Below are 16926 nucleotides of genomic sequence, written 5' to 3'. Positions count from 1 at the left end.
TGTGTGTGTGTGTGTGTGTGTGTGTGTGTGTGTGGAGTGTGGTCACAGTCACCAGCTTATGCTGTTAAGCACCAGTTTGGTTACAGGTCTTTAAAATACAGGAGCACATCACCTGTGATTTATAGCAAGGCATTGCATGTGATATATAACACAGTTTTCTTTCCCAGTCCAATCAATCAACAGAAATTCAAAGTACTGATGACACCACACTAGGTCAATGGCTTAAAAAAGTCGAATGAAACTTTATGGGATGGCAGTTTTTGTCAGCTGATACCTGCAGGATGGTGCAGATACGGTGGCAAATATTTGGATTGTAGGTGGAGCTGACCCAAGCCGTGGGACGGCCAGCCGAATGGTGTGCGCTGGCGACTACAGTTGCTGCTATTGTTGTGGGCCCATTCGCACCTTCATATGCAGCTTCTCGCTCTTTAATAAGAACCTTTTGCCTCACTTCTTATTTTTGCCCCACTTACTCCATTATAAATAAAATATTATGGGTTTTTTTTTTTCCTGTTAGAGATGTTTTTGAAGATGCGAGGAGATTGGTCAGCCCTCAGTACCTGTTGTGGACCAGTTCTAGGATCCCTGGCAAGTATGTGAAAACGTAAAGGTGCTCAAATAACCTTAGAGAAAAATGAAGCATTGTTTGTACATAACTAACCCATATCTTCACACATACAGTACGTTAAACCGTTGCTGTGTTACTACTGCCAATAAAAATAAAAATATGTCCGTGTTTGTCACAGGTTACATTTTCCTGACTATTTAATTAACCCATAGGTGCTCTGCATTTATGTCACTTGTTTACAATAAAAAGGTTCTCACAGTCTCTCTTGTCTTGGATTCATTCTGCTTCAAACTCTTCCACTGACACACATTGTTCACTTGACATATGGCTGTTACATGGTCAGTATTCCCTCCGATAAGCCGAACTAGAGGTATGGTTATAGAGCAGACAGCAAGTCCGCTCCAGCACTACAGATGCAACCCTAAAGAGCTTCAAGTTGCGCTAGACTGATTTCTAGACAAGAGAAAGCAAGCACAGAAAGCAGTAAGATACTCCCCCTCCCCAGCACCCCAACCGCTGTCGGTAGCCTACTAGCGCACTGGCTTTTTAAACAGAGTCCACCTTTATTAAATTATTATTGGTTATGAGTGGAGAGGGCTTGCATTTAATCTTATTTGCTGCAACGTTTGAGTTGTCCACAAAAAACATCTTGGCTGTGCACAAGGAGATGATAATTCTTTTATATTCCTTTCTGAAATTTTGGTTCAGTAGTCCATATATAATCGCATTGAGGCAGCTGTTGAAATATGCCAAGTAGTAACTGGCCACAAACAGCCACTCTGGGATCCTGGGGACCATGGTGACAGGGTCTGAAGCCACAATGAGACCTATGAAGTTGAGTGGCGCCCAGCAAATGGCAAAGAGTACAAAAACTACAAACATGGTGACAAAGTTCCTGAAGTCCTGGGGCTTCAGTTTGGGCTTGCTGTCGGGTTTCACCCTCTGTCTGACCTGAAGAACCAGGATCCATATTCTCAAGTAGCAGAAGATGACGATAATCATAGGCACTATGAAGTGGAAAACCACCACTGCTATCGTGTACGCCGAGCTGACGGACTGGGTGAAGGTACAGGAGTAGATCCGGGGATCGTACTGGAGAGTTCCAGTCTGCAGGTTGGGCATGATGGCTACAAGAGTCAACATCCATATCAGGAACACATAGCAGAGGGAATTCTTGTTGGTGTATAGTTTGTCATACTTGAGACTGTGACAGATGTAGCAGTAGCGGTTAATGGCGATGCCGGTGATGTTGAATATTGAGCCGATGACACTCAAACCCATTAGAAACCCACTGATTTGACAGTGCAGGTATCCCAGATTCCATCCATTGTTAAATATAGATGTCAGCACCAAGGGGTATGGGTAGATAGCCACCACGAGGTCTGCAACCGCTAAACTCACCACAAATATGTTCCCTGAGGGAGAAAGATGGAGAAAACACAGGTTAGTGCCAGTATGGCAGGGGTCGTATCTTTAAGCATATGCTTAAGAGAGGAGGATTGGAAAGATAGGCAGTGCAACTTGCAGGGAAGCTTGAGGGCTGGGGTTTGGATTCCCAGTACCCCTCCGAAAGCCCCATGGCCTTGGATGCCTGCCTGTGGTCCCAGTGCAAGCCAGGTGGAGACATGGGATGCCCAGAGCAAGCTAGCTAGCTAGATAAGTAGGAGTGGCAAGCCCAGGGTTCAACTGAGAGAGTTTGCTTCAATGAGTAAGTAGTACAGTGACTGAAGAAGGCACCTGATGTCAACCACAGCTTTACACCCATGAACGTACAGGCATGCAAATATACATATGGTCACAAAGCAGATATAATGCCATATGCTAAAGGAAGGGAGGAAAAGAGGGAGGGATAGAAGGAGGGAAGGAGAGAGGAAGAGATGGAGGGAGGAAAGTACACAGAGAGGGAGGGAGAGAGAGAGAGACAAAGCAAGAGAGAGAAGGAGGGAGAGAGCAAGCTAGTTATTTCCACAACTTGTATGACCTGAAACCATGGGTATCGCAACATGGTAAATAAAACAAATGCCACCAAGAAGCGCAAACGTTGCCCTCATTGAGTCAAGACCATTCTGTAAATCTCTGAGTCTCCATAACATTCCATTTCCCGAAATACTGACTTTCCGACTAGTTTCTCTTCTTTTAACAAGTCTCAAGATGATTACACTTCATGGCTTCTTCTGTTTGAGGTCTCACCTGGGAAGTCTGACATCACCCTACTTCTCAAGTCTGCCGCAACTTCCTTAAGTTAAGGTGTCTGATCTTTCTAATTTTTCCCAGGGTTTAAGGGGCAAGCCTCCAGCTTCTGCTGTTGGAAGCTATGTATCTTCGTCCTAAGAGAAAAGGGGTGCCACCGTCAGTTTCAGGCCTACACACTGGCATCACTCCTTACTGGCCACGGGCCTGGACCAAGTTACATCACTCTGGCAAGTTCCCATTCCCTCTTCGATGATACAGAGATGTTCGATGGTGCCTCCTTCCTAGTGTCAAGTGAACCTTGGGTGACACAGTGTATGCCACGCACTGTCTCCAACTCGTATAAAAAGTTTGCCACTTCCTGCAACTCCCTCTCTCAAACCAAAAGGAAAGGTAGAACGTCTCTTGTATTTATGAATAACTTAAGATTGGAGAATTAAGCCCCACATATTCTGAATAAGTGGTAAGATTTCAGCCGTAAGCCTCACGTATTCCTAACAGGTGGTAATCTTCTGTACTAATACGATAACTGAGCACATTTTCAGTGTATAGAAAAAGGGCTCTAGCTAAATTTTATAAGATGTTCCACCAATGTGCTCTATTATTTTGTGGCTTTTTAAAAGCTACATTTCTCTCCTGTTTTAAATGGATCCTAAACGGACATGCTCACATCCCTTTCTTATTTGCCCAACCGGAGAGAAGCAATTTCCCCTTGGAAGATGCTAGAATTATTTTATTTTTTTTCTGCTTTGAATTTGGAATAGGTTATAATACATCCCATTTAATAAGAACTTAGCAGATGCATATAAAAGGTTCTGGGGAACTGGGTAGAAACAGACAGGAAAAAAAAACTGTAACAGAATCAAGAGCAAGTTTGGTATCTATCCGTTAAAATGGATAGGATGGTAACCTATGTGGAACAGCACTGGGTTAGAATGGAATACTTGACCTCCTGGGGAAGAGTAACGGCTCAGTTGGTAAAATGCTGGACCCGCAAGCATTAGGACCCAACTCTGAATCTCCAGCGCCCATGTAAAAAGAGGCCCAGTGGCACACACTTATCACTGTGATCAACCCTTTGCCTGCACAAGAATGCATGCACACATGTACACACCACACATTCATGCAATACCAACACATGTAAGCATGTAAACCTCCAACCCCCAGAAGAATAAATGACCTTAAGTGTCAATAATTATGAGAAAATGACATAGTGCTCTTACCTAGTAGAGTTCTTAAATGAAAAGGAAGGAAGGAAGGAAAAAAGGAAGGAAGGAAGAAGGAAGGAAGGAAGGAAGGAAGGAAGAAAGGAAGGGAAATTTCTCTCCTATATCTCGGAAACATAACACATGCAAATATTAAAGCAGGAAGAGACAAAGCCACTTGAAAACCACATCTACATAGAATCTTTCTCCACAAATGTTTGTAAAATGAGATTAATTCATAGAAAATTAAACTAATGACTTAATGTAGTTAAGTGACTAGGAATGAAGCACCATTGCTGTAAAAAGGCCTGAAGGATTGAAGCCACAAAACAACAAACAAACAAACAAAACAAGCAACTATCACATTGTTTGTGGTTGGAATTTTAAGCTTTTTAAAAGGAAATTTACGCTAAGCCATTTTACCCCAGGCCGTTCTGGGTTAAAACACCCTGTTTTGTTGCTACTTTGGTGTGTAGATGGATGTCATAGATAATACATCACTTTAAACTATTAAATATCTTGCGCTAAAATGGGCTGACTCCAGCACTGAAGTATTATAATTGTAATTTAAAATTACCTGGGAGGGGGAATAACTTACCATTAAACCTTTAGTTTCAACTCTATCAGCAGCTTTTAAAGAAGTGACTTTTAAAGAATCTGGGGAGACGGAGCAGTGAGCAAGGTGACTGCTGCGGTGGCAGGAGGTCCTGAGTTAATATCCCCTACACCCACAGGAAATGTCAGGCTTGGCTCCATGCGCACTCAGCCCCTGTGCTGCAGGGACTGAATCCAGAATTCAACCTAGGCAAATCAGCGGGGTCTGGTTCACTGGAAGACCTCCTCAAAAACCAAGGTAAAGAGTAATTGATAAACATATCCAGTGTTTACCTGTGCCCTACATACATATGTACTGTACATGCATACATACATGTACACACGTGTGCGCATATACCACAAACAGGCACATAAAAAGTTTGCTTTTATAGCAATTTTTCTGAGAACTTTCAGTGCATTTCTCGCATCATGACACCTTTTCACTTTTTCTTTCTTTAATAGTAATTAATGAAGCAGGAACTTTCAGTACAAAGATTATCTTGTTTTAGTTATCTGGAGTAAACAACACAATTTATGTAACCAAACGCAGGCAAAAGTTGCTATGTGCGCTGTTTGAGATACAAACAAGAAGAACTTGCACACACTTTCTGTGAGTATAGTCTGGAAATGGAGGAAAACCAGGCTTCCAAACAAGCACTCGAGTATCTGTCTTTGGAGAGGGCAAAATCTTCCAAGCTGAGCTCCAACTACTATTTCTTCCCCACCTAACTGAGCTGTCTCAGGTCTTCTTCCTTTGTTAGCACTGGGGTTACAGACTTTGCTCTGACTATGACAAAAGTGAGTTCTAGGATTCCAGACACTAAACAGGACTCTCTAATAGGATGCTCTGTCCACCATGATGGAATTTCTCAGGACGTGCTTCAGACCAAGGAACTGATTGTACAATTATAGGCCATGCTCTTGGCATTCATTGAACTTCTCATGTTTCTCACCTTAGAATACTGGTTTTGAAGGTTCATTTAAAAGCCAACTGCATCACCAGGTGGTACCATATCACAGAACAGGATTTGTGGGTCATATATGTGATTAGATTATAGTATTGTTAGCTTCATACCGAAGATTCACTGGTCATAAAATCAAGGGTGGGTATTGTAGTTTTTCCTCCCACAATCACATTAGCGACTCCTTACTAGAACGATTGCTTCCTGTCCTCTGCCTTTGTAACCTTAGGCTCTTTGGGTCTTGCAGGTGTGCCCACCCTACCAACCTACAGCCCACAGGGCACATGTATCCCAAGATATCAATCTGGCCCAACACCTGACTATATCACAGCATCATGAGGCAATGTCAAAAGCTTGGACAGCCTTGAGAGGCTAAATCCTAGTTCCAAGGAAGAACTGGAGGTTGAGACTGCCAGTGATCATGGAAACCAACTCTCTGACTTCAGTTCTTTGGAAACTTAAGGCAGCCCTTTAAGTCTGTGTCTGTGATGACCTGGGGAGGTTTTCTAAGCCCACTCACTGGCTTGGTGGTAGAAAATGAGAAACTTCTCACTTTAGTTGCTCACATGAACTAATCAAGCTTAGTAGGGAGAAAGCTGCATTCCAGATGTTTCTTGGCATTGACCTTTCTTCCTTTCCTTCTCCCTGCATGTGGCCTTGCTCCCTAAAGCAAAGCAACCCACAAGCACACATTTTCACACAGAAGCTGTGTCCCCACAAAACAGTGTGATCCAGTTTATGAACACTGAACTCAGTACACAGCAGGTGCTCAATAAAGGTTTTCTGGAAAGAGTAATGCACCCTGATTCTCTAAGCGATACACGCACTGTAGAAATCAGTTGCTCTCCTGCATTTAACTGCCAGCACACTCTTTTTTTCTCCGTGGGCCAGTTCATATTATCTTCCTTTTTCAGCCTGGATTTGAACTGTGCAGAAAGCAAAACTGTCGACCCATTGATGACTGCTCATATAGACTTTTTTTTTTTTTTTTTTTTTTTTTTAAGTATTTGAATGTCAGCAAACTCATAGATTCAGATCCAAGAGGCCAGTCTTGGTGAAGGACCTGTTTTAAATCTGTTGTTTACAGCCAGTGGATAAATGTTAATGATATGACAAGAGGAAGCTAAGATGTTGAGAGGGATTAAGAAATATTCTTTAGCTGTGCAAGGGCTAAAAGCAATTAAAAGCAACCTGTGTGTGTGTGTGTGTGTGTGTGTGTGTGTGTGTGCATCCCAAGTTTAGAAACAAGTTTCCACCTGAACTCCACCCACTCTCCACACTGTGTGAACGTCCTGCTAACCCTTTCTTCAGCCTCTCCCACTGTTCGCCCTAACACACTGCTGATAGCCTACCCCGTTCATGGAACACTGGGTTTGGACACGTTCTCCACATCACAGCCTTCAGGTATTATCACATCTGTATCCCACACTGCATGCATCTGATTTCGCTACCCTGCTGCCTCCTGCACACTGCCTGCCTTCTAGGTCTTCCATCTCCATTTGTTTCACTGTATCCCCGTACTCTGCTGAAGTAGAGAAAGTCGGAAAGTGTCTCCCTGGGCACTTTAATAAAACCCACAAACAACAAAACAGACTAAGAAACATCCGGTTACTTTAAAATAAAGCAACACACACACCCTTCTTTTACAGTCTAGATCCCAGTAGCTGTTAAATATCTAAAATCCTCCAAAAAATAATAAATCCTGTTTATTTTCTGCACTTGGTTACACTTCTCTCAGAGAGACAGTTTAGGGAGGATATAAAATATTCACATTATGTTTTAGCCTTTTTCCCTTTAGAGGGTAACAATTTACAGATATCTGCACTATTATTCACCTCTGAGGATTAGGTTGAAAATTGTAAAACAAAAGGGTGCTATTTCAGCCACAGTAACAGAAAACCAAAGAAACAGCATTAACTCCATCCAGGACCAAGGGCTTTGCTTTCTTAACTCCTCCCCAATCTTGAATCTGTCGGTGGAAACCCCAGATTAAGTAAACAAACTAATTGCACTAAATAATAGCTCTAAATTGCTAAGTCCAAAAGAGAATAAACTCATTATTTACAATAAGAAAATCATGTTATCTATTCACATATTAAAATTAAATCAAGGCTAGGAAATGGAAGATAAAAACTAACAATAAAACAGTATGAAATAAGATTTCCATAAAACAGACTTTTAAGAGGCTGCAGAGATAGATTGGCTTAGGGGTGAAAATGCTTATCACTTATGCGAAAGACCTGGGGTCTGTTTGACCCACAGCGTCTGCTCCTTCTGTTCCAATGGTTCAACACCCTCTTCTGGCCTCTTTGGGCCAGAAAGATTTTCTGCTGTGTTATCGTGTTTTAATTCTTCTATGTCTTTATTTCATGTTTTGTTCTTATCTGTTAAATAAAATGTCTTTTTAACCATTGCATAAAACCAAAAACTGCGTATTGAAGAAGCAGTATGTGACAATTGGAATTCATATTTCATATTGCGTGTGTGCATTCCTCTCCCTGAAGATATGTCATTTCTTTGTGATAAAAACTTCCAAAAGCCCTCTTTTTAGAGTTTGGAGATTCACAGCATCCAACCTCCATCCCTAATCACCCACATTGAGCTAGCAGACCAGACCTTCTTTTGGCTCTCTGTCACTCAGTCCCCATTCACCAACCTACTCCGCCCCTATCTGAGGCACTTGTCTTCCTGTGCCTGGCTTATTTTACTTAAAATCACAAATAATACAGTAATTTTAATTTCAAATTTATGTCTTACTCTAATGTGAGAATTAAGTGAGCAAGCGTTTAGAGCGCTTGAAAGAAAGATGCATCTTTTAAAGTAGGTATTGTATTTTTTAAAACATTTAAGGATGTTCTATTATTCTCTGTATTCATGGGTGTATCGTGTGTCATGTGTGTGTGTTGTACATGTGATGTATCCATATATTTATGCCCATTTTTTTTTCTGTGTGCAGAAGCCACAGAGGGCTTTGGGTCCTCTATCACTCCCCACCTTTTTCTCTTGACACAGGGTCTCTTACTGAGCCTGAACTTCATCGTTTATGCTAGAATAGTTGGCCAGTGAGCTCCTTAACTCTCTATTTTCTAGTTCCCAATGTTTGAGTAACATGCAGGTGTGGACATGTCCAACTAACTATGTCAGTATTGGGGATGTGAACTCATGTCCTCATGATTGCACAATAAGTGTCTTTAGCCATCAAGAATTTAATGGTCAATAATATTCTAGCTTATACTTTGGAATACAGCAAATCTTTATCTGCATGAATAGTCAATGCAGTCCACACTCAGACAGACCACTATCAAGGCAGGTAGGAATCCTTTCCAGTTGTATGCATTAATAATTCAAATTACCTGCAATAATTTGAATAATATTCAGCAGTCTTTCCTGCCCCTTCCTCTGAGGCTAATCCCTTCTAGGTGATTGTCATAAATGTACAGCTCTCTGGAAAAATAAGTGTTTGAAAAAATTTTAAAAACCAGAAAAATTAAAAAAAGTTTCTCTTGTCTGAAATACTATTAAATTTCACTGAAAGTTTCTGATACATCATACCTCCCTTGTGGATGAACTTCTTTGGTCAACCTATTTGAGAAGGGAGGAAAATGCAGGTATCAATTAAAGAAGGGCCTTTCCAGAGTCGAGTAGCTGAAATGAACAGCTCATGTAGAATTCTGTGCATGCACCAATATGTTTTTAAGAAACATCCACTGACTGCATCTTTGATGCTCTAGAAACCCCAACAGACCATATGTGTTTCTGTCTTAGAAGGCAGGATCTCTCTGACAACCTAAACGCAGTTAGGAAAGGGAGAAAAGTCAGTACAGCTGGTCCTTTTACATCAAGCTCCTTTTGACTCATATCTCATTTGCATAAATAAATATTGAGAAATACATAAATTTGCTCACTCTGGAAGCTTGTAAGTAAGGGACACAATGCTTTGTAAGTCTGCAACTTAAAAAGTGAATTGAACTGGAGAGGGCAGGAGCTCCACAAGGAGAGCAACAGAACCAAAAAATCTGGAGCAGCCTTACCAGAACACAGAGGAAGACATTGCAGCCAGTCCTGATGAGACCTGATAGACTAGGATCAGAAGGAAGAGGAGGAGGATCTCCTCTATCAGTGGACTGGGGGAGATGGGGGAGGGAGGGTGGGATTGGGAGGGGAGGAGGTAGGGAAATACAGGGGGAATACAAAGTGAATAAATGGTAATTAATAAAAATTCAAATTAAAGATAAAATTTTTAAAAAATCCAAAAAAATACATATTTACACATTCTGAAACTTCCTAATAAAATATGTATGTTTTCTTTTAATGTGTGCAAGTGTGTCTATCTGTGCAGGTTTGGGCACTTGAGTACATGTGCCTGTGTGGACCAGAAGATGGATTCAGATTTCCTGTAGCTGGACTTACAAGTGGTTGTAAGCCATCCGGTATCGGTAGTTGGAACTGAACGCAGGTCCTCTGCAAGAGCAGTACATGCTCTTAACTGCTGAGCTTTATGCACAGCCTCTCACATTCTGGAACATACACATATAAGAAGTCATAATACCGAGCAATTGGCATGTGAAACATCTCTGAAATATTGTAGTCTTCTCCATTCCTACCCTTAATCTTGGAGCTGCTCCATTATCATCTAGCATTACTCTTCCCTTCATGCCCAACCAGGAGCTCCCAGTGTTAGCGGAAGAGCAGGGACACCAACAGGCCACTACAGCATTAACCAGGCATGAAAACTACTACAAGGAAGTCACTATCATGGCAGATTCTGTGGGAGCATAGGAACAGGAAGGGCCTGTTCCACGTTGAAGAATGATGAAAATTCCTTTGGAAGAGTCTTTAAGAATGCACAAGGTGTCCAACAAGCAATGCAGAGGGAACACAGGCTTCATATGAGTTTGAATATAAGGGGCCCTACAGGCTTATGTGCTGTAAACAATTGGTCTCTAGCTAACACTGTCTGGGGAGATTGTGGAAACATTAGGAGTTGACATCTTGCTCGAAGGAGCAGACCACAGGGTTACAGGACATTAGGGACAGATCATCTATGGCCCCTTCCTGACACATTATCTTCTTTGTTCCTATTTGCCACGAAGTGAAAAAAGATCCTGCTGCCCTGATAGTCTATCCAAAACACAAGTAACCACCTTTGAAACCATAAGCCATAGTAAATCTTTCGACATAAGTAAAAAAAAAACAAAAAAAAAAAAACAAACAAAAAAAGAAAAACAACTTGAAGTAGCATTTTCTCATAGCAAAAATAAAAGTAACTAATGTAGATCCCAACCTTTCAACTCCTGGCTGATTTCCTACTAATTCTGTATTTTCTATTTGTTTCCAAATAGAATACTTAAAAGTAAATTATAAAAGTAAAAAATAAAAGCAAACTAAATAGAACTAATCATTGAATGTGTTATAGAACTACTATAATACTGTTATTTGTATATAAGGTCGAAATGACAGGTAAATAGATGGATGAGTAGCTAGGTAGGCTAAGTCCATTGTGAGGCAGAGCCTCATTTTACCTTCCTAGGCTGTGCTGGGTGACAATAGTATTAACCTCATTGACTAGATGGAGGAACTGAGGACCTCATCTCCCAGACATACTGCACACAAAAGCACTTACGAGACTCAGCTTGTATCCCCTGGCTTTAATTCCTCTGTTCCTTGCATCGCGCCATGCTGGGTTGTCTGAGTTCTACTATAAGGAAAACTCTTTTCTTGGCTATGAATCTGGGGTCTAAGTGTTCTCAGCTGCCTGAAGAGACTGTGATGTAGACCAATGAGGGAGGGTGCTTTGAAAGCTGCAGGTTACATTATGCACTTCGCTATGGAGTGTTAGAGGCCAGACTTGCTCCATGAGAAAATAAGTAGGAATCAGACCAAATAAAAAAGCGTGGCAGAAGATGCAACTTTATCAGTCTCTTGGTCTAATTTTCTCAAGCTTGGAAATGTTTCTAACATAAACTGTTCTGTAGAGTTTTTAAAAAATAACAAAACTGTTGGGCTGAAAAACTAACTCATAGAATCGTTGGCATTGGTTGGATATAGAGACCGTAAGTTATTTGATTGTAAGCAGAAATAATCAACAGTGACCATTAGTTTTTGCTGAATCAATTAGAGATCAAGGCAATAAAAGAATAAAGTTTCACCACAAGTTTAGATTAATGATATATTGAGAAACTCACTCAGCTTGTTGCTTTCAATTTATCCCATAATACTCTGATTCTCTTATAATTGATGCTCATCATAACATTCACAGCGAGAAAACGTAAGATGAAAAATTCATTTTTTTTGTAGAAAATATTTCTGAAAGCATAAGAGGATTTTAAAAATATGTTCTCAGATATCTGTTATGTTTAAATAAATTTCTTTTGAGAATGTTTAAGTTATCCGGTGCGTGTATGTTTTATTTTGTCATCTAGTATTGTTTTCAAACATCTCACAGAGCACCAATGTTCAAATCACTAGACACCTTGTGACAAACCACTCTTGTGACACGAATGCAGAGGTGCTGAGCCAGTGTTGCTGAGTCTTCATTTTTCAAATTCTTCTGATGGGTCAGGTGCTAATTTTCATTATCGGTGGGATACAGCTTAGGGCCATGTGCTCACTACAGGAGCAGCATAAATTCAGCTGTTTTCTCCCTGAACATTGTCATAAGCTGAATGGGGAGGCTGGCCCCGACCTCCTCCTGCAATGAACACATCCAGATGGAGTCATGACAATTCTAATCTCTCACCTTGACCTAACCAAACCCAGCAAAGTTGTCTAAGTTAGGAGAATTGATCCCCCATGCACACCCTTACCTCATCCTCACAGGCATTCTCCCAAACTTCACCCGTAGTTTCTCAACCAGACAGCATCCCACTGAAGAAAGCTTGTGTGAGGCAGTGTGGTCAGCTACGTTATCTTCTCTCAAATAGGGAAAATTACATGAGGATTTGTTTGTTTGTTAACTTGCAGATGTTCCTTGAAAGGGAGAGTAGATGTCATTAAGGTTTTTTGTTTGTTTGTTTGTTTTGTTTGTTTTTTTCTTCAGCAGACAGAGGTATATATGAGATGGCAACTGACTTATGATAAGTTGGCGGTCTTTACCAAGGATACACAATGGGACATCAAAGGACATCAGAACTGGGCAAGAGCTTGACAGATCTTCACCAAAGAGGAGCAGTGATCTATAACCACAGTTCTAAAGCACAGACCCTGGGCTACTCACTTTAGCAATTTCCACTCTTTCCTGTATTACCTGATACTATTGTCCCCATACAGAAGCATTTGACTGATGAGAAGCTGCATATGGCTATAGAGCCATCCCTATTGGTTCCCAGAACTATGTGGTCCCCAATTCCAAAGATGCTTAAGTTCCTCACATCAAATAATATGATATCTGCATCCCAGAACTCAGGGAGGAAGAGACAGGCCTATTTCTGTGAGTTCGAGGCCAGCCTTATTTATAGAGTAAGTCCAGGACAGCCAAGGTTACACAGAGAAACCCTGTCTCGAAAACCTAAGACTAAATTAAACTAAACTAATAAAAGCGATGCACAGCATCCTGCACACGTTAAATCATCTCCAGGTATGGTACCTCACTCAGTGCAGATGCTGACCTGGCAGACACTGCCTGCTATCTCAGATGCTCTGTGGAGGTGGATCACTTTAGCCCACCTTTTCCTGACTCAGCCAAGAAAGTTAAAGCGAAAGCAAAGTGTAAATGCTATATAACAGTTCTTACACTGTGCTGCTCATGAATGTATGCACAAAGCACACATGTCCAACATCCTTGACTCTCAGTTGGTCAATCCCTGGAAGCAGAACCCTGAGATGTGTGGAGCTGACTTACTTGTTTTCACCCCACCCCTGACATGAAAGTCACTCTCCATTGCCTTGAATGTTTTCCTTTGCTTCTTCAGTTACCTCTCTGCCACAGTCTCTTTGAATTCCAAAGGGGGCTTGGAACTTAGAGTAAGATGGGTGCCTGGCAAAGACTTATTGAGGGCACAGAGCAGTCAGTGTGAATGGAAGCTTTGTAGAATTCTGAGTTTTCTATAAAGGCCAACAGGCTATTCCTGAAAGTCTACCATTTGGTTAATTTTCACCCTTTGTTGATATCCTATATGGCTTTCATTGACAGATAACTGAATTTTGAACAGGCAGGATACTGTTATATTGTTTCACAAAAAAGGTTAACTTAAGTATAATGTACATAGAGAAAAACACACTAATCCAGAGCCTGCAACTCCTCTTTTTATCAAGCCAAAACAAAACAAAACAAAACAAAACAAAAAACCCAATAACGTTCAAAGGCCTATCTAGCATTACTTTCTCAACATATTTTCATATGCATCATTTTCACTTGATACTTACAACAATTACAACAAAGCATTGTGTGAGGCTAGAGTTTATCCCTGTCTGACAAATGCAGAGAGTGACGTTGGATCACAACTAAGTTTTTGGATTGGAATGTATGCAGTGAGAATCTTCATCTTCCCACTGTGTTTTACCCACTGAGGATGTACCGTTTATCGTTAGCAAAAATTGGACTGGAGCAGAGCAGATACGATTGGTCACTCGGAGGCAGTCCTGTTGTGATTGGTCAGCTCCCAAAGGTGGTTAAATATTGGGGTTTTCTTCTTCAAGACGTGAAAGACCAACCAAGTCTCTTGAGAAAAGAAAGAGGGCAAAAATTTTTCCGCAATTATACAATACTTCCAAAAGAGAGAACTGTTTCAAAAATTTAGATGCTTTAGCCTTCTTTTTCTCTTCTATTTCTCATCTTTCCCTTTTTTCAAAAAGATCTGTAGGCTTTTATTTTATATGTATGAGTGTTTGCCTCCATGTGGGTGTGCATGCCACACATATGCCTGGTGCCTGTGGAGAGCAGAGCAGTGTGTAGATTCCCCTGGAGTTGGAGTTACAGACAGTTGTGAGCTGTCAAGTGAGTACTGGCAACTGAATCTGGGTCCTTTGCTGGAGCAAACAGTGCTGTTAATTGCCGAGCCATCCCCCCAGTCTCCTATTTCTCCACTTTCCATTTTTAAAACCAGCAAAATAAACTGAACAAAGACACAAATTGAGTAATCATGAAAACGTTTATTTTGAGACAGGGTCTCATATGTAACCCCAGTTTGCCTGGAACTCGGCATGTAGACGAGGTTGGCCTCAGACTCATAGAGACCCCCATGCCTCAGCCTCCCAAGTACTGGGATTAAAAGCATGCACTAGAACTTTTAATAAGCATCTGACAATAGATTTGAGCCAGCTAGCTCTAGCTTTGTTCCAAATCACAATTTATTAAAATTAAAAAAAAAAAGCCTCAAATGGATTGAACTCAATGGTGGCGCATTTGAGCAAATAGCCTAACTATAAAAACATGGTGCTGTAAAGCCTTGCAGGTCAAAGCCCACCTAGGGCCTTCTGGGCAGCGGTGACAGGTGTACAGTATACAGATGTCTCTCAAGGAGTTGTTTACCAATGATGCCCAAAGCATTAGGAGAGCTGGAGCACTTTCCTAAGCCGCCGGGAACGTGGACACTTTTTACAGAAAATGTCTCGTGGGATCCAGACTTCCCAAGTACAGGTTATGGTCACCAGTGAAGCAGGGTGGGTGGGCTCCAGGCAGAAGCCCCAAGAATCAGACAAGCCCCGCTACTGAGCCTGCAAGACACTAAGCATGATTCTATCCCTCTCCGTAAATTGGGTGAGTCTGACACCCCACATTTGGGCTGGCCGAAGGATTCCCTGTGTGGGGCAGAGAGGCACCTAGTTCTAAGAGGGAGTGCGCCCCCCTAGATACTCATTCGCTGCAGGGCTGGACATCAAACCCAGGGCTTTTTGCAATGCTGGGCAGACTCTACCACTAAGCTACTGAGTTCTGAAGACAGAATTCCAGTTTAAGGCAATCACTTGTGAAAGGAAGTTATCGCATTTTCTAAGCCAAATTGAATTCATGTTATTAGATGTCTTCAAACTAATTCTTATACTTTGCACAGACAGAGCATTGCAGAAGCTATGGCAGAGAGGGAGAGATGTTCTGCCTGAATTTGAGGTTTTACCAACTACCCGGTTTAGGACAAAATTAGTACTTTGGCATCTATTTAAGCAAAGAGCTTAACTCCACCCTTCTCCCGAAAGTTTATTTCTAAACAAGGGATAGAAATCCAAGCTATTTGACACCAATTAAAGGTGGGAAACAGCAACAGAGCCCACCAACCTGCTCTTACCCAGCGTGACTAGTTCACCTCAGAGCTTGAGGGAACAGCAACTATAACTCAAATACAGAATTAACTCTAGTCCTATGCAAATTCTATGCAAATGCTTTCCTCGACACAGTTTTCTTTTCTTTCTTTCTTTTTTCTTTTTTTTTTTTTTAATGCAGACGTGTTGAGTCGAGGAGCAAAAAGTGCTTTCCCAGCATTCTTAGCATTATTCCCCTCCACCCTGCGATTTTGGCGCTATTAGCTGGAAACTGCACCTGAGAATAAAACAGACGGACTCTGTCATCTTGGCAGCTAATGCATCTTTTCCTATCTCATCAAAGTTGAGGAAACTGATTTATATGAAAACCCAAACAATTGATGAGTTCGTTGATCTAATCTGAAAAGGCGTCTTGAGGAATTTACTCAACCGGGATCCTACCTAATGAACCCGAGAATCGGAAAGAGTAAAGAGATGCTATGGAAGGGAACAGAAATCGTACAGAAGTTTTCCATCTGTAAGGACTGAAGACTTGTGAATGAAGGCATCTTAGAGCGCCTGTGTCAAGGAAAGGTAGCCTTTACTCTTTAGGAGGAAAAGTTAGCCAAAGTCCCATTCCTCAGAAACCGAACTTTTCTTGCTGTCCCGCAAAAGGACCAGCGCTGGGAGAGATGCCCCGAGCCCCTACCTGAGTTCCTGAGCTTCTTGTTGCGGTACACAGACAGGATGACCAGCAGGTTGCCCAGGATGTCCACCACAATGGTGAAGATGAGGATGAAGGCCAGTGTAGAGGCCAGCCACGACGGCCGCGGTCGTTCTCCCTCCCCGCTCCCTGGCGCGGGCTGAGAGGCATTGAGCAGCGCGCTGCCATTGGCCTTCATGGTCCCCCGGATGCCTCACCGGCGCACAGCCACGGCCATCGTCCTGTCGCCTCGCACCCTCGAGTGCCCAGCTCTGCTCCTGCCCTCTCCCCCACTTTTTATGGCTCGACCCAACCCTCCCTACTTTGCATCCCTATGACTGCTTCACAGAGGTCCTGCCCGCTCCAGCCCCTCCCCGTGGCAGGACACCCTCTCTGCACTTGGCCGCTGTCGCCGGCTGACACCTGCTGTCCACTGCCCGGCAACTTGGACCCAGAGGTCCCGCAGCGCGTGCACATTGCGCCCCCGTGCGGCGAGAATCTGGGAGACAGGTGGAGACGTCGAGTGGAGGA

The 16926-nt window shown here is 42.2% G+C and overlaps 1 protein-coding gene across 1 annotated transcript; it reads right to left on the bottom strand.

The window, feature by feature from the left end:
- Positions 1 to 867: 867 nt before the first annotated feature.
- On the bottom strand, positions 868 to 16696 carry Mtnr1a (melatonin receptor 1A). The gene is made up of 2 exons (XM_021659664.2): positions 16402 to 16696; positions 868 to 1983 (listed from the first exon to the last, which is right to left on the bottom strand). The coding sequence occupies exons 1-2, from the start codon at positions 16592 to 16594 to the stop codon at positions 1115 to 1117; spliced, it is 1062 nt and encodes a 353-aa protein (XP_021515339.1). The 5' UTR covers positions 16595 to 16696; the 3' UTR covers positions 868 to 1114.
- Positions 16697 to 16926: the final 230 nt, after the last annotated feature.

Source organism: Meriones unguiculatus, chromosome 4 (assembly GCF_030254825.1).
Source record: "Meriones unguiculatus strain TT.TT164.6M chromosome 4, Bangor_MerUng_6.1, whole genome shotgun sequence".
Taxonomy (NCBI): Eukaryota; Metazoa; Chordata; class Mammalia; order Rodentia; family Muridae; genus Meriones; species Meriones unguiculatus.
Note: the sequence above shows the minus strand (reverse complement) of the source record. Positions and strands in the feature narration are given on the sequence as shown.

Bases quoted from the DNA above. Each gene is read 5' to 3' on its own strand.
- Mtnr1a (XM_021659664.2), bottom strand. From the start codon at position 16,594: ATGAAGGCCAATGGCAGCGCGCTGCTCAATGCCTCTCAGCCCGCGCCA. The intron at 1,984-16,401 runs GTAGGGGCTCGG...TTTCTCCCTCAG, and splicing joins CAAGAAGCTCAGGAACTCAG to GGAACATATTTGTGGTGAGT.